This window comes from Prosopis cineraria, unplaced genomic scaffold (genome assembly GCF_029017545.1).
Source record: "Prosopis cineraria cultivar Desert tree isolate PC_DT_omini unplaced genomic scaffold, ASM2901754v1 PC1116, whole genome shotgun sequence".
Lineage (NCBI taxonomy): Eukaryota > Viridiplantae > Streptophyta > Magnoliopsida > Fabales > Fabaceae > Prosopis > Prosopis cineraria.
Genome location: NW_026556441.1, coordinates 1 through 21,447, shown reverse-complemented (window position 1 = coordinate 21,447; position 21,447 = coordinate 1). Strand labels below are relative to the sequence as shown.

At 33.2% G+C, this 21,447-nt stretch overlaps 2 protein-coding genes, 1 long non-coding RNA gene, 1 other non-coding gene and 1 pseudogene across 4 annotated transcripts; 3 read left to right on the top strand and 2 right to left on the bottom strand.

Annotated features, from left to right (window-relative positions):
- Positions 1 to 1,954: 1,954 nt before the first annotated feature.
- LOC129299318 (peptide-N4-(N-acetyl-beta-glucosaminyl)asparagine amidase A-like) lies at positions 1,955 to 4,018 on the top strand (annotated as a pseudogene).
- A 1,279-nt stretch (positions 4,019 to 5,297) lies between these two features.
- Positions 5,298 to 7,751, bottom strand: LOC129299320 (uncharacterized). The gene is made up of 2 exons (XR_008590539.1): positions 7,305 to 7,751; positions 5,298 to 5,649 (listed from the first exon to the last, which is right to left on the bottom strand). It is a non-coding gene; the product is annotated as an uncharacterized LOC129299320 (long non-coding RNA).
- Positions 7,752 to 7,837: 86 nt separating this feature from the next.
- On the top strand, positions 7,838 to 7,909 carry TRNAE-UUC (transfer RNA glutamic acid (anticodon UUC)). The gene has a single exon. It is a non-coding gene; the product is annotated as a tRNA-Glu (tRNA).
- A 633-nt stretch (positions 7,910 to 8,542) lies between these two features.
- Positions 8,543 to 12,425, top strand: LOC129299315 (uroporphyrinogen decarboxylase 1, chloroplastic-like). The gene is made up of 6 exons (XM_054937780.1): positions 8,543 to 8,744; positions 8,829 to 8,974; positions 10,143 to 10,525; positions 10,625 to 10,909; positions 11,355 to 11,590; positions 12,046 to 12,425. The coding sequence occupies exons 1-6, from the start codon at positions 8,725 to 8,727 to the stop codon at positions 12,203 to 12,205; spliced, it is 1,230 nt and encodes a 409-aa protein (XP_054793755.1). The 5' UTR covers positions 8,543 to 8,724; the 3' UTR covers positions 12,206 to 12,425.
- A 1,323-nt stretch (positions 12,426 to 13,748) lies between these two features.
- LOC129299319 (GEM-like protein 1) lies at positions 13,749 to 15,817 on the bottom strand. The gene is made up of 3 exons (XM_054937783.1): positions 15,666 to 15,817; positions 14,538 to 14,812; positions 13,749 to 14,118 (listed from the first exon to the last, which is right to left on the bottom strand). The coding sequence occupies exons 1-3, from the start codon at positions 15,688 to 15,690 to the stop codon at positions 13,930 to 13,932; spliced, it is 489 nt and encodes a 162-aa protein (XP_054793758.1). The 5' UTR covers positions 15,691 to 15,817; the 3' UTR covers positions 13,749 to 13,929.
- Between the last annotated feature and the right edge of the window lie 5,630 nt (positions 15,818 to 21,447).

Genomic DNA, 21,447 nt, shown 5'->3' with positions numbered 1-21,447 from the left:
TAATATGATAAATTAAAATTCGAATCTTTATTAAAAAAAAGATTCTTACATTTAATACCTATCCCAGTCTCAAAAATTGTTTGGGGGAGGGGAGCTTTCACAAAAGTTGTTGTGGGAGTAAAACAAAAATATAGAAAGGGAGGACCCAATAATAAATAAATAAATTGAAGGTCCCTTATTTTTAAAGGCCAGACAAAGATAAATTATTTTGATATAAAAGTAGAAAGGCAGTGGTAAGATTGTCCCCCAAAAGTAGCAGTGAAAGTTAGAGTCGTGATTATTTTTTTATTATATTTATATGGGATAGTAAATTATTTTTGTCATTCAAATTTATTTCTGTTATTAAATTTAGTCCTTAAAATTTAATATTATCAATTAAATTCTTAAAATTTCACCCACAATTTCATAGTTTTATACTTTTATTAATCTCAATTTGACTAGTATTTCTTTTTAATATAAGGCAAATAATATTGAAAAGAAAATGAACAACAGATAATAAATTAAAAATTAATAAACCTGGTGAGTGAACCGAGTATTAGAAGTTAGGAGGGAATCAGAAGCTAAATAAGAAATAGAAAGAATAATGGAGAGAAATTCAGGACGATTCTGTCATCCTTAAGTTAAAGGTTATATCACATACGTGTTAATGTGTTAGTTATTATATATCTTCAAATCATAAAAAACTAATTGTGCATGATTATTAAAATTTAGGGATTTGAATCGATAAAAATTAAATTTTAGGAAGTAAATCAATGATTGGGAGAAACTTATTACATTAAATTAAATATGACCTAAAAATGGTGGCAATTATGAATTTATGATTGATTTTTTTTTTTTTTGCCAGAATGAATTTATGATTGATTATACGCGTGTTTCACATGTGAAATAGAATAAAATTAAAGAGAATGAAAATGTGAGTAAAAAAATAATCCTCATTTTTCTATTAACAGATAATAGTAAATGACAGGTATAATTAAATGAATATATATAAATTAGAATAGGTATGACTTAAATAAAATCATCTTAAGGCTTTTGATTCCACTTTATATTTAGTCCTTCTTGTGAATTGTCATTTAATTATCTGTATTATCATCAATTTTTATGATGCCATAAGAGGCTATTACTTGACATTCAATAAATTCATGTCACCTTCAGTTGTGTTTTGGAAGACTCAGTTAACCACCTATGCATCTCTTTAGTTTGTGCTGGGAATAGCAAAATTTAATCATTTGATTTACTTAAACAACTTACATAAAAAATTTAAACTCTTCTTAGTTATTTTTTTTTTTCATTCCATTACCTAGTAACTTAAAAAATTTGGCCATTATTACTACTTGCTCAAACTAATTCAGATTTTTGTTGTGTGTAACTGTCATTACCAACAGCAATTTCATAATCCAGGAATGCCTTAAGCTGTTTTTTTTTTTTTTTGAACTAGAAAGGCAAGCATTAATAGCTTATATTCATAAGTGGGATTGAACACACTACTTTCTATTTAAGTATTTATATAACAGCCGTGGTTGCATATGATCAATGAAACTAAGCACCTGATCAAAGCTCAAAATTGATTCAATATTAAACCCTGTCTCAAGATTCTTACTCCCTCCATTTTTTTTTTATTTCAAGAGAAACTTTTACCTGCCTCCTTCTTTTTTAACAAGCAAAATTAGAAATTTTAATAAGCATTTATTACATTGTTCTAAATTTTTTTATTTACAAAATCAATATTTATATTCACGAGACAGATTTATTTTATTAATTATGGAAATAATTTAATCTAATTTTTTAATTTTAAATATAATTACTATATTTAATTAACTTTCTTTAATTAATTATTTTTCTCTAATATTTAAATCCATCGAGGCATGGACTTTGCATTGACTCTCGTCGAGCTCGGATCCTATAAACAGGCCAATGAAGCAGTCACATATGAAATTAGCTCAATGCAGAGCAACTTCCACTTTCACGGTGCATACTTGAGACCACAGTGATGAACTTTTCTTTCATCTTTCTCTTCTTCTCCCTCGTCCTCTTGAGTTTTCGACACCCCGGTTCTGCAACTAATCTTCACAAAATCAAGCATCTCAGACCACACCATCTTGCTCAGCTCGGATCTTCCCCGAATGATACCTCACCGACTGAGTTCTTCGAGGTAACCAAACCCATTAAACTCCCTCAAACAAAGCCTTGTTCATACCGCATACTTCATCACGATTTTGGCTTCACGTATGGAAAACCCCCAGTTTTCGCTAATTACAGTCCTCCCAAACATTGCCCTCGCGAGTTTTCCAAGATTGTTCTCGAGTGGAAGGCGACTTGTAGAGGAATCCAATTCGATCGCATTTTCGGTGTGTGGCTCGGTGGGGTTGAGCTGCTTCGGAGTTGTACGGCGGAGCCTAGGCCTACTGGGATTGTTTGGACTGTTAAAAAGGACATCACTAGGTACTCTTCGTTGCTCATGAGTGATGATCACCTTCTTGCTGTTTATTTGGGAAATCTTGTGGACAATACTTACACTGGGGTTTACCATGTTGATGTTTACTTTCACTTTTATCCTCAAGTGAAGAGTTTTTCTGGTGATGAACCAAAATCTGATGCAAGTTTAGCTTTTGGGTATGGTTTTCCAGCTGATTTGATCTTACCCGTTTCACGAAATCTTCCTTTGAATGATGGGTTGTGGTTTGAAATTGTGAATTCTAGTGATACAGCTATGAAAGAATTCAAAATCCCCCAAAATGCTTATAGGGCTGTGTTAGAGGTCTATATTTCGTATCATGAGAAAGATGAATTTTGGTATGGCAATCCTCCAAATGAGTACATTGCTGCAAACAACCTTACTGATACACCTGGGAATGGACCATTCAGAGAGGTTTTGGTCACTCTTGATGATCAGATTATTGGTGGGGTTTGGCCTTTTACTGTGATTTACACAGGAGGGATAGAGCCATTGCTGTGGAGACCCATAACTGGAATAGGGTCATTTGATCTTCCTTCTTATGATATTGAAATCACACCACTTTTGGGTATGATATTGGATGGAGATTCCCACTCATTAGGGTTTAGGGTAACAAATGCTTTGAATGTCTGGTTCATAGATGCAAATCTGCATGTTTGGTTGGATAGAAAGAGCAGAAAAACTGAAGGGGAAATTTCCACCTCATTGTCAAGCCTCTGGTTGAATCCTCTGTTTCACATTACAAAGGCTTGAATGGAAATTTTCAGACTAGTGCAAGGAGATCAATTTCATCAACTGGGTGGGTGAGATCTTCTTTTGGTAATATCACAACCAGTTTAGTTCAAGACTTCAGTTACATGAACTCACTGGTATTTGTGAAAGATGGGGCTATGGAAAGTGCAAACCAAACAATCCTTTTCAATAACACTGTTGATGCCAAGCTTCCATACTTTCCTGTCCATTTTGTGGATAAAACTTCCAGAAAATTTTCCCTATCCTTCTACTTGGATGAACTGAATCAAGGAAATGAAACCTCTTTATCTGTTGCAAATGTCACGTTGGGATTTGATGAGAGTCATGATTCCGGATTCTCAAGCAGGTCTCTCAAGAATCTGCAGAATGCTCACAGCACTGTGGTTGTGAAGAATGATACTTTGGTTAAAGCATTTGGTAGCACACAACAAGTATACAAATACAAAAGCCATGAGTTTTGCTATTTTAGGAATGTGAGTAATTTAGGGTACTCTATTCTCTATGATAAAGTTGCATACTCATGCAACCAGAGAAGTAACCATGATCTTGGTTCTATTATGTTCAAGGGACCTTTCTCCAAAGACAAGTCCGAACATGTGTTGAGTATGCAGAGTGGTTGATTCTTCCAAGAGCTTTGTATAGAGGCTACCATTGATGCTTCATCCAAGGGGCCTCAATTTTCTATTTCTGTGCTGCAAGAGAGTTGGATGTTGTTTAGATATTTAAAGCATCTTTTTCTTCATGTTTGCAATAATAAGATTCTGTTGTGGCCAGGTTCTACTCATCAGTACTAGCAAATCTGAAATCAAACATCATGAATCTCTTTTTACTATGTTGATTTCATTCTGGTGGATATCTCATTTTCTTTCTTTCTTTTTTTGGGGTAATATAAAAAATATTAGGTGACTTGGTACCAAAGGTTCATCAAGGCCAAAATAGTCCACATGGCTCAAAGTGTAGTTATATATAGATATGTACAGATTATTCAAGTAAATTTTTGATGAAGGTAAATAAATCTTTCTTTCAAGATACTCCATAACAACATTGCCACAAATTCCAGGAAACAAATTACATGTATCCACTTCCATAAGAAAAAAAAAAAAAATCACATGGAGCAACTAAATTTACCAGAAGTATTATGGTTCAGGTTGAATGAAAAAAGCATGATACATATATATATATATGTATGTATGTATGTATGTATTTTGAATTACAAATGGAGGCAAAACCTACAAGTAGGAAAAATAAAGGAGCAAAAAAGGAATTAACCCACGTCTCTAGAACTGTATCTAAGGTCATATAGCCTACAATAGCTAAATATTCAGGAGGTGGTTCTATAATAATGTGGTGTTGGTGATCTGAGGATAATATTGCGTGCTAACTAATCTGTACAATTGTTTGCTTTCCTAAACATGTACTCAGAGGAAACCTCCCAATCATGCATAAACATTTTCCTAATATCGTTTCCAACTTCAAAAGTTGGGTGAGACCTATCCTGATTTTTTGAATGTTTTCTAAGGTCTTCATGGAATCGGAAAAACAGATTAACTTTTTTGAAATCGAGAGTCAAGCAAAGATTTAAGCCTTCATTGATGCTCATCATTTTTGTTGTAGTGTAAGGAAAGTAGCGCATTGTCGACATAAACCCACCACTCCAATTACTAGCCTAATCTCAAATAAGACCACCGCACGCAGCTTCTCCTTCATGATTGACTACCCCATCAAGTTTAACCAATTAAATCTAGGAATCTCCATTTCATTTTGTCCATAGCATGATATTCAACATGGACTATCTTGTTGGTCCAGTCATATAGAGTAAGCCTTTAGTCTCGGTATTTGAAGATCTCTCAAAAAAAAGAAAAAATTAAGTTTTTTTTCCTCAAGATCTTGATTATTTTTAAAAACTTAAAAAACATCATAAAATTTTTTATAACAACAATTTTCCAAAAATAAGTGATTTTTTAATGAAAAAATTTAATTTCTCATGACAAAGTATTTTGATTCAATTAAATAAAAAATAAATACACACAAGTTTGAGAAATAGGAGCTGCAAAGAATGAGGGATTTGACATTTGAATCCAACCGATGATGATGTTCAATCTTCAGATAATTATTACTATTTCATATACAATAAGGATTGGCGCCACACAAGAAAAAAAAAAAAGAAAAAGGAAAAGAAAAAGAAAGATAACCATGAGGATAAATTTATAGGCTTTTGAAACATAGGACATGATTAGGGAACAAGTGTTAATTATATTTATAGGGACCAAATTAAATGTCAGTTTTGAAGCAGAAAGAAATCCTGCGTGCCTCCACTCCAAATAATGATCGGATAAATAATTAGACGTTAAGCATGCTTGAACATCTTCATGCTGAGCCAATGAAAGTATACAGCAACCACAACCATAGGCAGAGTCAACGGCACCAAGAAGCAGTAATACCTACAATAAGCCAAATACAGATTAGGAAAAATTTTTGTTTTCTTTTTAAAAAAAAAAATGTTTTGAGATAGATAGACACTAAAAGGAAAAAAATAGAAAAAAGAAGACTGGAAAGTGATAGCAGCATTATTATCAACAATGACGATGATCAAGTTATTAAGAATAATTATGATAACACTAGTAAAACATACAATTGAAAAACCTATAACAGAAAAATAAATAAATAAAATTCTTTAGAAATAATCCACCAGGAAGAGAAAAGTTATTTCCCACATATTATGACAGTTAAAAAACAACTCATCAGGGTGAATTCAAGAACCTCACGTCCCCTTCAAAGGTATTTTTGGGATCCCACTCAAGAAGACATTTGACATACCTAAGAAATGGGAATTTATGAAACAAGTGTACCAAACAATTCCCCATATTCTATAAAGGCTAAAAGACTTAACCTAAATAGGTTAGCTGTAACTCTGCACCAGACGACATAACCATTTCACTAGCTGGAAAGAATGCCCTTTTATTGGAGTCAAAGCATGTGATACACATGAACTTACCTCAAAAACTCATAATGTACATAAATGGTGGTGAATGAATTTTCAAACAAAACTTCAAATAGTAAAGGATATCTTTTTGAAGACTAATTTAATTTGATCTGTATTTGGATGCAATTCCATAGATTAGCTGTCTTTCATTTCTGAATCTTTCGTCATTCAGAATGAATTATGAAAATGCATGATTAAGCAATGATAAAAACCAAATAAATCCCCGCATTTCAATAGATCATGTAAGTGGAAAATAACTAGAACTAGCAATCATTTAAATGGAAAAATAACAAGAACTAGCAATTTTAACGTAAAATAACTGCATCAATCATGTTCTGACAAGCATAAACTAACAAGTCATTTGCATCAAATGATGAACAAGAACCCTTTGTAGCCCCTTTATTAATATATGAGAAGGCACAAGCTCCCCAATCCATGATATACCTAGCATGTTGTCAAGCTGATAAAGTTGACCTGATTAGTAGTATATTAGACATGAAGCTAAAGGACCTCAGACCAAACCAGCTACTTTGAAGGCACTCCATACAATTAAAAGAAAAAGAAAAAGAGGTCACAGAACCCTCTTGATATACTCTTACAACTTGGTTCTCTAAAAAATGAAACTACACACACAATAAATGCCTCTAAGTTTTACCCCAGAGCAGCCTGTCAGAAATTTTGAAAGAAGTTAGAAGCATTTGCTTTATCTTCCCTCAAAGCTAAATTTAAAACTTTGATCTAAATGCTAAAAAAACAATATTTTCCAAGCTGTTGCCCACAATTGATCCACGTTCATTCCTCCCTAGCATCTACATACTCAAAATGGCAAGAGTAAAACTTTGACCATGTTATTTCATATGATTAAAAAATTAGCATATGACTCTGTATCAAAATGAAACAGAGATAGTAAATCTAGCCATCTGGTAGCATGAATGATAAAACTGTATATCGAATCCACCAACAGTACGTGAAGTTAAAAGCAGAAAGTCCAGTATGGAACATAATTCAATGTCGAGGCCTAATGATTTATGCATGTATCGTTCCGTTATATATATAAACAAATCACACAAAAAATAAATATAAAGATAGAAACTTCACATTATAATTGATTACCAGTCATTTTGCATGGCAGATACTATCGCTATATTTGAAGGTGGGAGAAGCTTGGAAATAATTGCAGCAAAGAAGTACCCAACAAAGAATATAGAGCCAAGTGATATAAAAATCCATCCCCAAAATGCATTTTCTTTAGATGAAATCATTCGAAAGCACCTCCAAGGAGAACAGCTCACAGAGTTAGGACCCGTTTGGTTGGGCAAAATTTTAGCACAGGAAATGGAAGCGAGCCTCCTTTCCACCGGCAGGCGGCGTTGGGTCCTGGACGGGAGAGGCAGATAAGTTTACTGAACTATCATGAAGAAGCAAAACAGATTGACATAAAGGCAATTGTACTGTCACCGACGGCAACGATTCCCTCTTCTCGGACAACTCTCTCAGTCGCCAGCAACAAATGCTGCACGCAAAACCATCGCCCCCGCCAAGCCCTTGTTCAGTCTAGGCATCGAAATGGGCAAACCAATTTGGTTGTGATAAAAGAAGCCATTGGTATAATAGAATATAATATCAAACGACTCCTTTAACATGCTTCCGTTGTCGTCCAGCGGTTAGGATATCTGGCTTTCACCCAGGAGACCCGGGTTCGATTCCCGGCAACGGAATGAAGCTAATATATTTTGTTTTAATGTAACAATAAAAATCAAATTAATCGAACGGTCTTTTTATTTTTCTTATTTCTTTTGCCGGATGGAGCCGTCTCTACAGCTGAACGAAATTCTACATTTTACATTAATAATTAATTTAAATGAGTAAATAACAGCAACAGAATAACCCATTGAGATTGAGAATGTGTTTCCTCCAAGGATCCTAAAGAGACATCTTTACCATGTAATTATTAAATTCTTTATTTTTTAAAAAAATATATTTATAATTTATGATAAATGAGTTATTTGTAAAACTTATTTTATACACAATTTTCTTTCCAATCCTATTTTTAAGATACATAAATTTTAAAATTCTTTAATGTTGTTTAAAATTTTTATATATTTTTAAATTTATTCCAATTAAATATTTACATTTAAATAACATATTTTCTAAGGTCAATATTTAATAAAATAAAGAAAAAATAAATAACATGATTTATAAATAATTTTTTTTTCACCTTGCAACTAGAATAGAATAGGAGAAAGAGGAGGGAGGATGTTAATATATTGACTCGATATGAATTTTGTTTGTGTTGGCAAATAAAAGAGCAATATTTTTCCGGAAAAAGTTTTATCTCGATTTTCTATCTCTCTCCTGGTGTGCTACCTCATGGGCCGTGGGTCTATCATTCACTTGCAGGTCCCCACTATCAGCAGCTGGGGGAAGGCGAAGACGAAGAAGAAGCACTGAAGGATAAGGAATCTCAGCAACAACGAAATTTTATCCTTAACGAAGAAAATTAGCAAACCCCGCTTATTTCTTCCCCCTCCAGATGAGTGCTTCCGTTAACAGGCTAGTTCTTCCTCTCTCTATCTGTCTCTCTTCCTATAGTTGGTAACTTCAATTTGTGTTGACTTTGGAATTTGCTTTGTACAGTGCTGTGGGGTGGAAGTCTTCCTCCTTGTTTGTGCAATCTGGCTTCAACTATGGTGGCTCCATTGTAATTTCAGTCCCTGCAAAAGCAAAATCGCCCCACAGAAAATTTGCTGTCACTTGTTCGACATCCGCACCTTCTAATGACGGTATGGCCTATTGTCTATTCCTGAAACTTTTTCGACCATCAATAGCGAATCGGGTTGCTCTGCTTCTTGTTTCTTCTGTTGATTACGTTCTATTTTACTGGAAATGAAGTGGTTTTATCTGTTCTGGCGTTGGCGGAGATTCTTCAGGAAGAATGATATTGGTCAATAATTAAGAGGTGAAGAGAATTCGTCAGAATGATTACTAGGAAAGAATAATATATCTGTTTGCACTGCATGTGTGGCTCTATCAGGTGTACTTGTGCCCTGAAAGATACGGCTGCTAGTTTTTTTTTTTTTTTTGGGGGGGGGGGGGTAACTGTTTTAGAACCCCAAGATTCTCTTCTGTTTTTTACTATCATTTATAGGAATATGTTTGTGTATAGATGGTTCTTGGAGTGAAATTGGCTAGAAGCAATTTAACCTGGTTTGGAAATTTGAACGGCTGATTGATTGAATGTTGCCTGAGGAGTGACTCATAGGATCACTGCTTCAATGGAATTAAAAAGAACTTTTGAGCATTGATCTCCCTCAGTCCTTCATTCCATTACTTCCTAACTATGTTTTGTATCATTTCTTTGAAAGGAACAGGAGAGGTACTATTGAAGGCGCTAACTTGTATTTGTTCATTACTCCCTCCGGTCCTATTTATAAGTCATTTCTACCAACCTCATCAATACAATAAAAGTATAAGGAATAAAAGTAAGTAAAATTCCAAACATGCCCCTATATAACAAATCTAAAAGTAATGTCCTGTTACTTTTTCTCTCTCATGAAGGGTAATTTTGGAAATACTTCTCAAATATTACCTAAAAGACGCACCATGACTTATAAATAGGACCAAATACACCTTCTAAATGGAACTTATAAATGGGACCGGAGGGAGTATATTACTTCTATTGAGTAGGGTATGATGGTCATTTTGATGTTAATTCTCCTTATAGGCTTCGTCTTTATTAGTAAGGAACTCAAATCCATAATGTGCTTAAGGCATTGATAACAAGCCCTTCACACCTAAGTCCCACAGGATTTGTTTTCATCCCTTACAGTCTTGCCTTCTCTTTTCATTTCTCCTGTGCAGACACATGAACTTACATGTCCATGTAAACCTGTTTCCATCACAATTGACTTTACTGTTTTATGTATCCTTTCATTTTCTGTTCTTATTCAGACCCACTATTAGTAAAGGCTGCCAGAGGAGATCCCGTTAGTCGTCCTCCAGCATGGATGATGCGCCAGGCAGGAAGGTACATGGCTGTTTACAGAAAGCTTGCTGAGAAATATCCATCCTTCCGACAGAGGTCAGAGACAACTGATCTCATTGTGGAAATTTCTTTGCAGCCTTGGAGAGCTTTCAGACCTGATGGAGTCATTATTTTCTCGGACATACTTACCCCTCTTCCTGCATTTGGTGTCCCATTTGACATAGAAGATGTGAGGGGACCTGTTATATCATCACCAATACGCTCTGCTGAGGATTTAAAATCCTTGCATCCAATTGATTTGGACAAACTTAGTTTTGTTGGAGAATCACTCAAGATACTACGCCAGGAGGTAACTTCAGTTGTCTCCCTTCATCTTTAACATGACTATTCAAGTAATTCTGTTTCCTTGAGTTAACATTTAATTTATTTTCTTTATGGTTTTATGTAGGTTGGTGGTCAAGCTGCTGTTTTGGGTTTTGTGGGAGCACCTTGGACAATAGCTACATACATAGTGGAAGGGGGCACAACGCGCACATATACGAAGATAAAGAGCATGTGCCATACAGAACCACATGTATTGAAGACTCTTCTTTCTCATTTGACACAGGCAATAACAGAATACGTTATTTTCCAAGTTCAGTCTGGGGCTCATTGCATACAAATATTTGATTCATGGGGCGGACAACTACCACCTGATATGTGGGAACGCTGGTCAAAGCCTTATATCAAAGAGGTAACTTAAATATACTCCACTATGTTTTTTGTTTTCAAATTATGTTTCATTTTCACCCTGCATTTTTTGGTATCAATGCCTATATAAATTCATGCTTATGTTAAAACAGATTCATCGCCTTTGTATAGTTGAAGAGACAAAGTAGATCAATGGTTCATAGCTTGCATATATTTTCATTATTACTGGTTTCATTTTTAGATAATTGTTAGGGAGCTTGAAGCCTCTTTGGCCTGTTATTGGCTAGTTGACCTGGTGAAGAAAACTATCAGAAGTTCGGAACTTATTTGTTTACTAATACTAGAGGGCTAAATCCCAATCAGGAAGCCACATTTTTCATGTGCTTATGTTGAATTTTAAGATTAATATTTCTATAGTATTTTGCCCTGCTAAATACTATCTAGCCAAATTCTATCTTCTCTTCAATAGTTATTCTTTTTTTCCCCAGATTGTTAATTCGGTGAAGGAAAAGTGCCCTGAAACCCCCCTTGTCCTGTATATAAATGGTAACGGTGGCCTTCTTGAGCGTATGAAAGAAACTGGAGTTGATGTTATTGGTCTAGACTGGACAGTAGATATGGCTGATGGAAGAAGACGATTGGGTAATGGAATAAGTGTGCAGGGAAATGTGGACCCTGCTTACTTGTTCTCCCCTCTTAATGCTGTGACTGAAGAAATTCGGAGGTTAGTGACTTGATACTCTAAACTTCAGTATATGCAAGATTTAGACCCAATCTTGACCATTGCAGGCTGTAATAATTCTTATGAATTATGATCTATCATCTAAATTATGAAGATTGAACTCCACCTGATATATGCTTACAGTAGGATCATAGCACTAAAAATAGTGAAATTGGGAGTAGCTACTAACAAATAAAAACAGAAGTAACGTCAAGAAATTCAGTTGTTTTTAATTTAACAGAGATTGACTGATTGAGTCGGATTAGGGCCTTTGGAAGAAGGGGCATACTTTCGTAGTTTCATTGATTGGTGACCTGAATTTGAAGTCACTAGATACCATATTAACCGTTGTGCCTAAGCTAATCAAATTACCATAATCAAGAAAACACTAATTTGATGGATCTTGAGTTATTTTCGTCCTTTCATATGATAATTAGACTGAGGAAATTGTTTGTCAGGGTTGTGAGGTGTGCTGGGCCTAGACGACACATTCTTAATCTAGGGCATGGTGTTCTCGTTGGCACACCTGAAGAAGCAGTTGCACATTTCTTTGAAGTAGCAAAGAGCTTGGAGTTTGAAACACTATTTAGTGATAGAGCTGCTGAACTTGTAATATGAGGACAAATCCTGCTAAAGTTACCACATGTTCAAATTTCCTTTTGCTTGTCAGCAAGTTCAAGCATTTTTGTAGAAGAATGCATTCAGACTAAACTGATCTCATGTAGCCATAGGATGAAAGGTCCAAGGTGCTGTACATTGTTGTGCCAGCTAACTCGATGAACTTGCTGTTTTACATTCGGCTATTCCATTATTGAATATATTGAGGAATTCCTTCCAATTGTCTAGTCTTATTCAATATATTGAATATGTATTCAGTGTGTGGTATAGTCTAGAGTGGGTAATTCATGCGAGGCGAGCTTAAAATATCTTACCATGTAAAAAAAACTTATATAGCTAAATTTGGCCTAAACCCCTCATGCTTTTCCACTGGCCCAAATATCTTAATTGTCAATTTTTATTTTATTTTATTTTTTTATGTAATTTCAATTTTTATTTTAAAAATTAATATTTTCAATTTTTATCTTATTTTTATATTATTTATAAATAAAAAGGAATTTGGGTATTCAAGTTAAGTCTATTTGGGTTAGCCCGAATTTCTTTTGGTTTATTCAAGCAGTTAAAATAAATTCAGAGTAAAGAAAATCTTTAAAATTCCCAAACTTGACTGTTAAGATTTTTTGGGTCTATTTGGGCTAGTACGTAAGCCTTGACCCAAATTATTGTTTTTAGTATAATTCTAATTGATCCAAGTTCAAGTCATTAAGGAATTTTGGCTTGTATGATCAAATTGCCTAGTAACTAGATCTCTACTTGTGCTATCTATTGACCTAAGATTTTTGATACCTATGGATTCTTATTTCAGATTTTGCTTCAGAAAGATTTTTTTTTTTTAAATTTGCCACATTTCTTCTGCAACAGAATAATAACAGTCATCAATGTTCTATTTGGATGGAGAAAAAACTTGAAGAAAAAAAAGGAGGACAATGTTTACCTTGTCTGGATGAAGAAAGAAAAAGTGAAAGGAAAAAAAATTAGAAGAGAAAATGAGACATGAAACCCATAATATTGTTTGCCCAATTATTTTTCTCCACACATGGATTGATTTTGCAAGAAAATACTGTATACAACGCGTTATTCCCACTGACTTCAATTAATTATTTCATAGCAATACTAACAAATTTTGACAGCAAAAAACCCCATCAACCCCCGCCTTTTTGGGGAGGGGAAGCACTGTTTAATTTTAAATGGAAAAAATTATTCACTTTTGGTTTTTTAAATAGAAAAATAACATTTTTATTAAATTATTAAATTTTAAAATATAATAACATGAAAATATATTTTTACCAAATAATTTGATTTTAAATTATTTTGATGATACTGATTTTAATATAATTTTTTCCTCCAATTAATTTTTATACATGAAACATGAGATATTTCAATGTGTAGCTATTACAGTTATTATAATATTTGTTCATTTCCTTTTTACCTAGTTTTCTCCTATCTATCCAAATACAATAAATGATAATTCTTTTTTTTTTTAGTTTTCTTTTCTTTCTATTGTATCTCCTCCCATTTTCTTTCTTCCTATCTAAACAAAGGGTTAAAAAGCAATTATATATATTTGATCTTTGTTAAACACATATAAACAGGAAAACGGAAAGTTACAAGGCCTCTGTTAGTCAACGGCATATCTAAGCACATTATTGATCATACAGCACCACTGAATTCAGTACGTGTTTTTATGAGCCATGTACATTCTTACAACAGCAGAGCATTCAACTTCAAGCGGAATGGTTGCGATATTGTTGTAAGGCTTCACTTAGAGTCTTGAGAGCCTTGTCATATGCTATAAACCCCATAAAAGTGAATCCATAGCCATCCACTGTGACAACCTCAATGTATCTTTCTGAAGGGTTCCATCTACTTGAGGAAGGAGTGACCCTGCTCAATTGTTCCATTGGAACTACCACCTACATATCAAACACAAAATCAGAAGCTGATATTAGAAAAAAAATAAGAGTTACAATCATCAAGAAATTGAAGTAGTTAACCATGATCTTCCCAGGAAGTAACTATATAAGATCATTTTGTCCTAGCCTTCTAGCAAGGTGTGACATATCAGATTTAAGCTTCTCAAGTTTCTAATTAGAACACAATAGACATTCTGCAAAAGCTATCAAAGCCAAAACTCAAGGCATGTGAAATCCTCTCAGTTCTTGATGTCATATTATGCTTCCTTGTATCTTGGGTTAATATCAAGCATCTTGAATACCAATAACAAGAATACAATCATAGATGTCTACTGATAAGCAAGAAGCTAGGATCATAATGACAGCATAACAAGAACTAATGTTAACTTTCGATGGGGAAAAAGGAAGGTAACAACTACCTTATAGTATATGGATTGACCGTAGAGTGAGAATGGGTAATTATAGAGTGGATAATCACTGCAAAAGGCCATTCTTTTTGTTGATATGTAAAGTGTTCCAATTATAGGTCCAGAGGAAGTTGATAGGTAGCAGGCATATTGCGTTATCAGCTTCTCTCCTTGCAATATACCAAATGTATTCTGAAATACTCTGTCATGCCCTCCTTGCGTGAGCACTTTTGTTCCTTGAACAAGTCTAGCCATTGCTGCATCAGCTGGATTAGAGCCCAATCTGACTGCATATTGAAAACATATTCCAGTGGCTCAGAACTTCAAAACAACTAAATTCATCCGCTAAACTTGAAACTAGAGTCCAGAGATTAAAAAATAAATATAATAGTTTAGTACAATCTTAATGTTGAAAACAACTTTTAGTTTATAAAATCACCGTGAGCAAGGAAAGAGCAAAAAGTGAAACTTGCTGGAAAAGAGCCGCAATTGGTTGTTAAATGCAGCCGTTTTCATTGTCACATAGGTGTTAACTCTTAGGATTCTAGTCTCGTTCAGCTGATAAAAAATTTGCGTGAAACACAGTTGAGAGAAGTTAAAAGTGAAAGAATAAAATCCAGTTTACTTTATCTCCTACTTATTTTTGTGCGATCCTAACTAGACTTATCCAACTAGTTTCCTCTGTAATTAATTTTCTTCCAATCATTAAATCTGGATTTTGCCTCTTGTCTTTGTTGTTGTTGTTTTAATGATTAACATATCATGAAAAGAAACAACAGACACAGCAAGGAAGAAGCTTCTCCTAGGGGGAGAGAGAGAGAGAATGTTTGAGGTAAAATCCAGAACCTTTGAATTGAAAGTTTCGGAAGTTTAACACAAAGTACTAGCATCCTACTTTTATTTTCATATATAACTAATAGAACCCTCACTTCGCTGGATTCAGATTTGAAATTCTATATTCTAATATTACACAAAGAACATTAACCATTTCATAGCTCTTAAGTCATTATCACAACTGTAACAATTACATCTCCACCTGGTTCTTCTCAAGTCCACTTGACTTCATAAGCAGTCTATGGTTTCTCATGTTTCATTTTCCGCTTTAGTCCATGGAAAGAATCACGAAGACAGAGAACTCACTGTGATTCCAGAAGTTATCCGCCATGCTCTCCGCTTGCCTGGTTGCCCTTTCAACAGTTTTGCCACAGCGATATAACGTATCGCAAATAATATCCAGGGATTAGGGCCTGAAATCATGGCAGAAAGAGAAATAAAAGTGAAACGAGAAGGAATTCGTACGGTAAACAAAATCTCCCTGAGAAATACTCACTGTTGTTGTAATCAGTGGAAGTGGGAATAGGGGAAACGTTAATATAGGGATTGTTATTGTTGTTGTGACCAGCCGTGTCTGGAGAATTTGATCGAATAGGTATTTCTCTGTAATCAGCCATCTGAACCGTGAGAGAGAGAGAGAGAGATGGCGTGGAGAGGACGAGGCGATGAAAAAGAGAACAGGTAAGTTAGGAACAGGGGACAGGATGGTAACTAAATATGTGGGCTACAATTTGCTTCCCTTGTTGTCACCAAATGTTTTCTTTTCTTTTTTTTTTTTGACCAATATTGTCACCAAATGATTCAATTACATTATTTGCACTAAACAATAAATTAATGCGTAAAATTCATGTACTTAATCTTATTTTATTATACTTTTAACCAATCAAATTAAAATATATAAAATTTATATATTAATATATTAATAGCAAAATTTTATGATAAAATAAATAATTTATAAAAAAATTACATATCAAAAATAAAATTTCAACTAAAATTAAGCAATAAGTTTTTTTTATGTTAAGATATCAATATATATGATATAAAATTTATGAAAAATCTTATTATAAATCGATTGATAATTGATGATAATATAATTGGGTCCTCAAATTTTACATTATGTTTCAAGAATAAATAATAAAGTTAAAATATATTTTTAATTTTTAATTTTATATAAGATTTTAGTTTAATTCTTTTATTTTATAAAATATTTTTTTATTTTTCCCTAATACTATTAATTTTAAATGGTTATTTTTTATGTTATTTATTGTTATTTTAAATTATTTTTTATGTTATGTATTAGTTTAAAAAAATAAATTTAAATATGTTAACTTTTAAAAATATTTTATTAATATTTAAAAATATAATATAAAAAAATTATAAGAAAACTAATATTGTTTATAATTTAAAACATTGAAAAAACACTCTATAAAATTAAAAAAATTAAAATAAAATATCGTATAAAGTTAAAAAATTAAATATATATTTTAATTAAATTAATTTTTTTAAAAAAATTTAAAATTAATTTTTTTAACTTTTCTTACCGTATACTTTCATTTTTATTTTTTTAATTATTTTTATTAATAAAAATTGTCATGACGTATTAAAAAAATAACACATAGCAGCTTCTATGTCATTCAATATAAGTCAATGATATTGTTATAAAGCTAATTAGTTAGTATTACGTAAGCTTCTACATATCTTTTTTTTATTATAACATGATGACTTTCTAAATAAGATAAGTAAAAAAGAACCAGTAAAAAAATATGTGGGAAAAAAAAAGGTTATGTAGATTAATTTAAACTTTTAAATATAAAAGAATTCTATGCAATTATTTTAAAATTTAAAAAATTTTATATATTTTAATGAAATATTAATTATGTGTGCATTTTTAAGTGATATATGCTGAGAATAATTAAATTATTTGAATTTAGTATTTTTATTTTAAATAAAACCAGATATTGAGCTGTGCAAAAAAATTTTTATATAAATATATAAATTTAATAGATCTATTTGTACAATATTGGTAGAGTTTGCAAGAAGTTGTTATTTATAACGAGATCCAGGCGTGAGCGATCTTTCAATCTAACCATTAATTGGATTCTGACCTGGAACTATTGGATTATTTTATTATTATTTTGCGCCAAAGATAGGTTGGTGTACGTACGGAACACAATTGTGGTTGTTTGCTTATTTAAAAAAACAAGGATATAAAAGAAAAATATGCTTCCAAGTTATAGAATATTAAGATATGATCAGGAGGAAACTACATGTATTGTAAGAGATAATTAAATAAAATAGGAATATAATTAAAAAAAATAATTATAAAAACAAACAATATCATATATTTTAAATTAAATAAAGTTTTTTAAAAGATACTTTATAAGAACAATTATATTGAAGTTCCACGTGAAGAAAAATAATTATTGTAAGATTCGTTAATAGCTGACATAAGGTGATTTACAATTATTTTGTGTCTTGTAAATCACCTTATATCAATGTTAATGAACACATTACAATAATAATTTTTTATATAATTTATATATAAATTTTTTTATTTTATATTGTGGTCTAGAGGGAGTACATGACTCCCTTCACCCTTCATTAAAAGAACCCCACTATGTCTTATTCAAGTTAATTACAAAAAAAGCTATTAAAATTACAAGAGATAAAGATGGAGCATCATTTGATATCAGACTGAGAGCATCTTAAATTTTTCTAAAAAGTGAATTTAATTATACATGATTTGTTATCTAATATTTTTTAAATCATAGAATTAATTTTAAAAAATTCAACATGATAAATCTTAAAAATTTGAAATTAACATTTTTGTTATCTAAAAGTTGGCCTCCCTAAATAGCTACCCTAGTTCCGCCCTTGGATATGAGGTGTTAACTAAAGGTGAGTAGATAACTTGCAATTTGAAGTTGAATGGAATATGAAAAGATTTATTAAGAGGGTGTTTATTATAGGGTGTTTAATATGGGCAAATATGAAAAGACTAGGGTTGATTTGAAAGTAGGTAATTATTTTATTAGAGGTAAGATTTAGTTAAAATGTTTTATATTTTTGAACGGAGGGAGTATTTAATTTGAATGACTTAGATTTAATAAAACGTGGAAGGAGGATGGGAGTAAGAGAAGGGAATGTTAAAAAACTATATATCTCAATTCATATAAACAAGTAAAGTAATGTATGCGTACCTGAAGAATCCATGAGCGCTTGAGGAAAACTCGATTACCTTGAGTAGGCAGGTACACAATCCATAGGTCCCCAGAGCTTTCAAAGAGTTCAGAGATAATAGAGTAGAAGAAAATGAGTCATGTGTCTGCGGTTATCGACTGATCCACTTATATAAATCAGATCGTAACTGCCTTATTAAATAATAAATAATTATATATCTTATTATCTCTAACTCAGTCAGTTAAGAGATAGGGACTAACTGACGGCTACTGGGTTATGGGTTAGGCCTCTGCCCATTGGGCTCACTTGTGTGGTCCTCCTATTATGGTCCACACAAGATCATAAAAACCAATATATTTGGGCTTATTAATTAATGTTAATCCATAATTAATAAATATTCCAACAATCTCTCACTTGAATTACATTAATTAAGCAAGTTGTATAAACAAGCCACAAACAAGATTCAGAAAATGAAACTCCACAAAATCACTGGATCCTATAGGGAAACAAGTGATATAACATCTCATAATCTGAATAAAATATGAAATTTTATTCCAACACAGCTCAGTAGATAACAACATAAACCACTGATTCCTATGGGAAACAAGTGACATGCATAGCGTACCACAACAAATCATTGAATCCTATGGGAATACAAATGATATAGACACATCTAACTGAACTGAATATAACTCACAGAAGAAAAACAAAGCCTAAAGAGAAATGCAACACAAAAGGTTCTCAAAACTCCCACTAAACTAAGGCATCAAGAAATTCGCAATACCCATACAAGTTACATGATTTTGAAAAACTTCTACAGGTAAGCCCTTGGTCAGCGGATCTGCAAGCATCTGTGTGCCAGGAATGTGTACCACACAGGTTTGAGACTCATCAATTTTCTCTTCACAAACATAAGTTTGATATCAAAATGCTTTGTATGGCTGGAATTTCTGTTATTATTAACATAATATACTACAGATTTGTTATCATAATAAATGGTTAGAGGACGTGATATTGACTCAACTAGGTGCATGCTAGATATCAACTTCCTCAGCCATATAGCGTGACGTGTAGTCTCAAGCAAGCAATATACTCAGCTTTCATAAATGAAACTGCCATAAGTGTCTGTTTCACACTTTTCCAAGAGACAGCTCCTCCAGACAACATGAAAATGTAGCGGTCGTGGATTTACGATCATCTAGGCAAGAGGCAAAATCTAAATCTAAAAAAGCCAACAATTTCAAGATCTTCTGATCCCTTAAGTCATAATCAGAATACCCAACAACCTCAAGAGAATTTGACCTTCTGTAAGTCAACATATGATTCCTTGTATCTTGGAGATACCTCATAACTTTCTTAGCAGCCTTCCAATGATGAACCTGGATCATTTAAGTATCGACCTAGACACTCCAATGGCAAGGCTATATCTGGTCGAGTACACACTTGAACATACATAAGGCTACCGACAATGGAAGCGTATGGTATCTTTCTCATTTCAGCCCTCTTCTTATTATCATCCTTAGACACTATATAACTCTGACAACAGCTCACCTTTTGTGTAGGAGCAGGTAAAGGAGAAACATGAATCCATTCTAAATCTCTTAAGTACCTGCTCGATATAAGTGGTCTGTGATAAACTAAGAATACCATGAGATCTATCACGATGAATCTATATCTCAAGAACGAAAGAGCTTCACCCATGTCCTTCATGTCAAAATGGCAAGACAATAGGTGCTTTATCTCATTGAAAAAATTTATTGAATTACTGGCTAGCAAGATATCATCAACATAGAGAACAAGAATGGCAAAATTGTTCCATCAAACTTCTGATAGATGCACTGATTGAGACTTCTCACAAAAAACGAGCGAGGTGATAACTTCAAACTTCATCAAACTTCAGATACCATTGTCTAGAGGCCTGTTTAGCCCATAGTGGATCTCTTCAATTTGCACACTAAATATTCTTTACTAGATTCAACAAACCATCAGGTTGTGTCATGTAGACTTCTTCATACAAATCGCCATTATAGAATGCAGTTTTGACATCCATCTAGTGAAGATCAAGATCAAGCTTGTACACTAAAGCCATTACCACTCTAAAAGCATCTTTGGTGGATACTGGAGAGAAGGTTTCTGTGTAATCAATACCTTCTTTCTGGTTATAGCCTTTAGCTACGAGTCTGCCTTTATATCTATCAATTTCACCTCTAGCTCCTCGTTTTGTTTTAAAGACCCACTTGCAATCCACTAGTTTAAAACCCTTTGGAAGGTCTACAAGCTCCCAATGTGATTGCGGTACATAGAGGCAATTTCGTCACTCATAGCCTCAACCATTCAAAAGAATGTGAGCTAGAAATAGCCCTCTTAGTAACATATTGGGTCTAAGCCATCAACAGCATCTGAATCAATTGTCTACAAAATACACCAAGTAAATCATCTGAATAGCAGACCTGTGAACCCGTTGGGATCGTCTCGGTTCAACAACTATATCCCTATCACTCTCTAAAGGTGGGTCATCTTGAGCTCATCATCCTAATCCACGGTATTATTTTCTGTCAACATGAGGAGTTGTCAAGATAGGCATAGGCAAAATGCTACTTTCGTCATGCAAAGTAATATGCATAGGCACAAAGCTCCCACTGTCTAAGGCATCTTCAAAGAAAAAGCTCGGTCAGATTCATTACTCTAGTAGTGGATTTGGACAATAGAATCTGTACCCAACGAGATCCGATGCAATAATAACTAATAAAGAAACCATCAACAGTTTAGCATCAAGCTTCATCTGTTGTAGGGTTTTTACCTGTGCTTTATAACCCCAAACTCGCATATGCTTTAGCGTAGGAGTCCTTCTAAAAAACAACTCATATGGAGTCTTTGGACTGACTTGCTAGGAACTTGATTCAAAATA

Coding starts and splice junctions, on each gene's coding strand:
- LOC129299315 (XM_054937780.1), top strand. CDS start 8,725: ATGAGTGCTTCCGTTAACAG. Junction 8,745..8,828: donor ATGAGTGCTTCCGTTAACAG/GCTAGTTCTTCC, acceptor TGCTTTGTACAG/TGCTGTGGGGTGGAAGTCTT. Junction 8,975..10,142: donor ATCCGCACCTTCTAATGACG/GTATGGCCTATT, acceptor GTTCTTATTCAG/ACCCACTATTAGTAAAGGCT.
- LOC129299319 (XM_054937783.1), bottom strand. CDS start 15,690: ATGGCGGATAACTTCTGGAATCACA. Junction 14,813..15,665: donor GGATAACTTCTGGAATCACA/GTGAGTTCTCTG, acceptor TTCAATATGCAG/TCAGATTGGGCTCTAATCCA. Junction 14,119..14,537: donor GTCAATCCATATACTATAAG/GTAGTTGTTACC, acceptor TTTGATATGTAG/GTGGTAGTTCCAATGGAACA.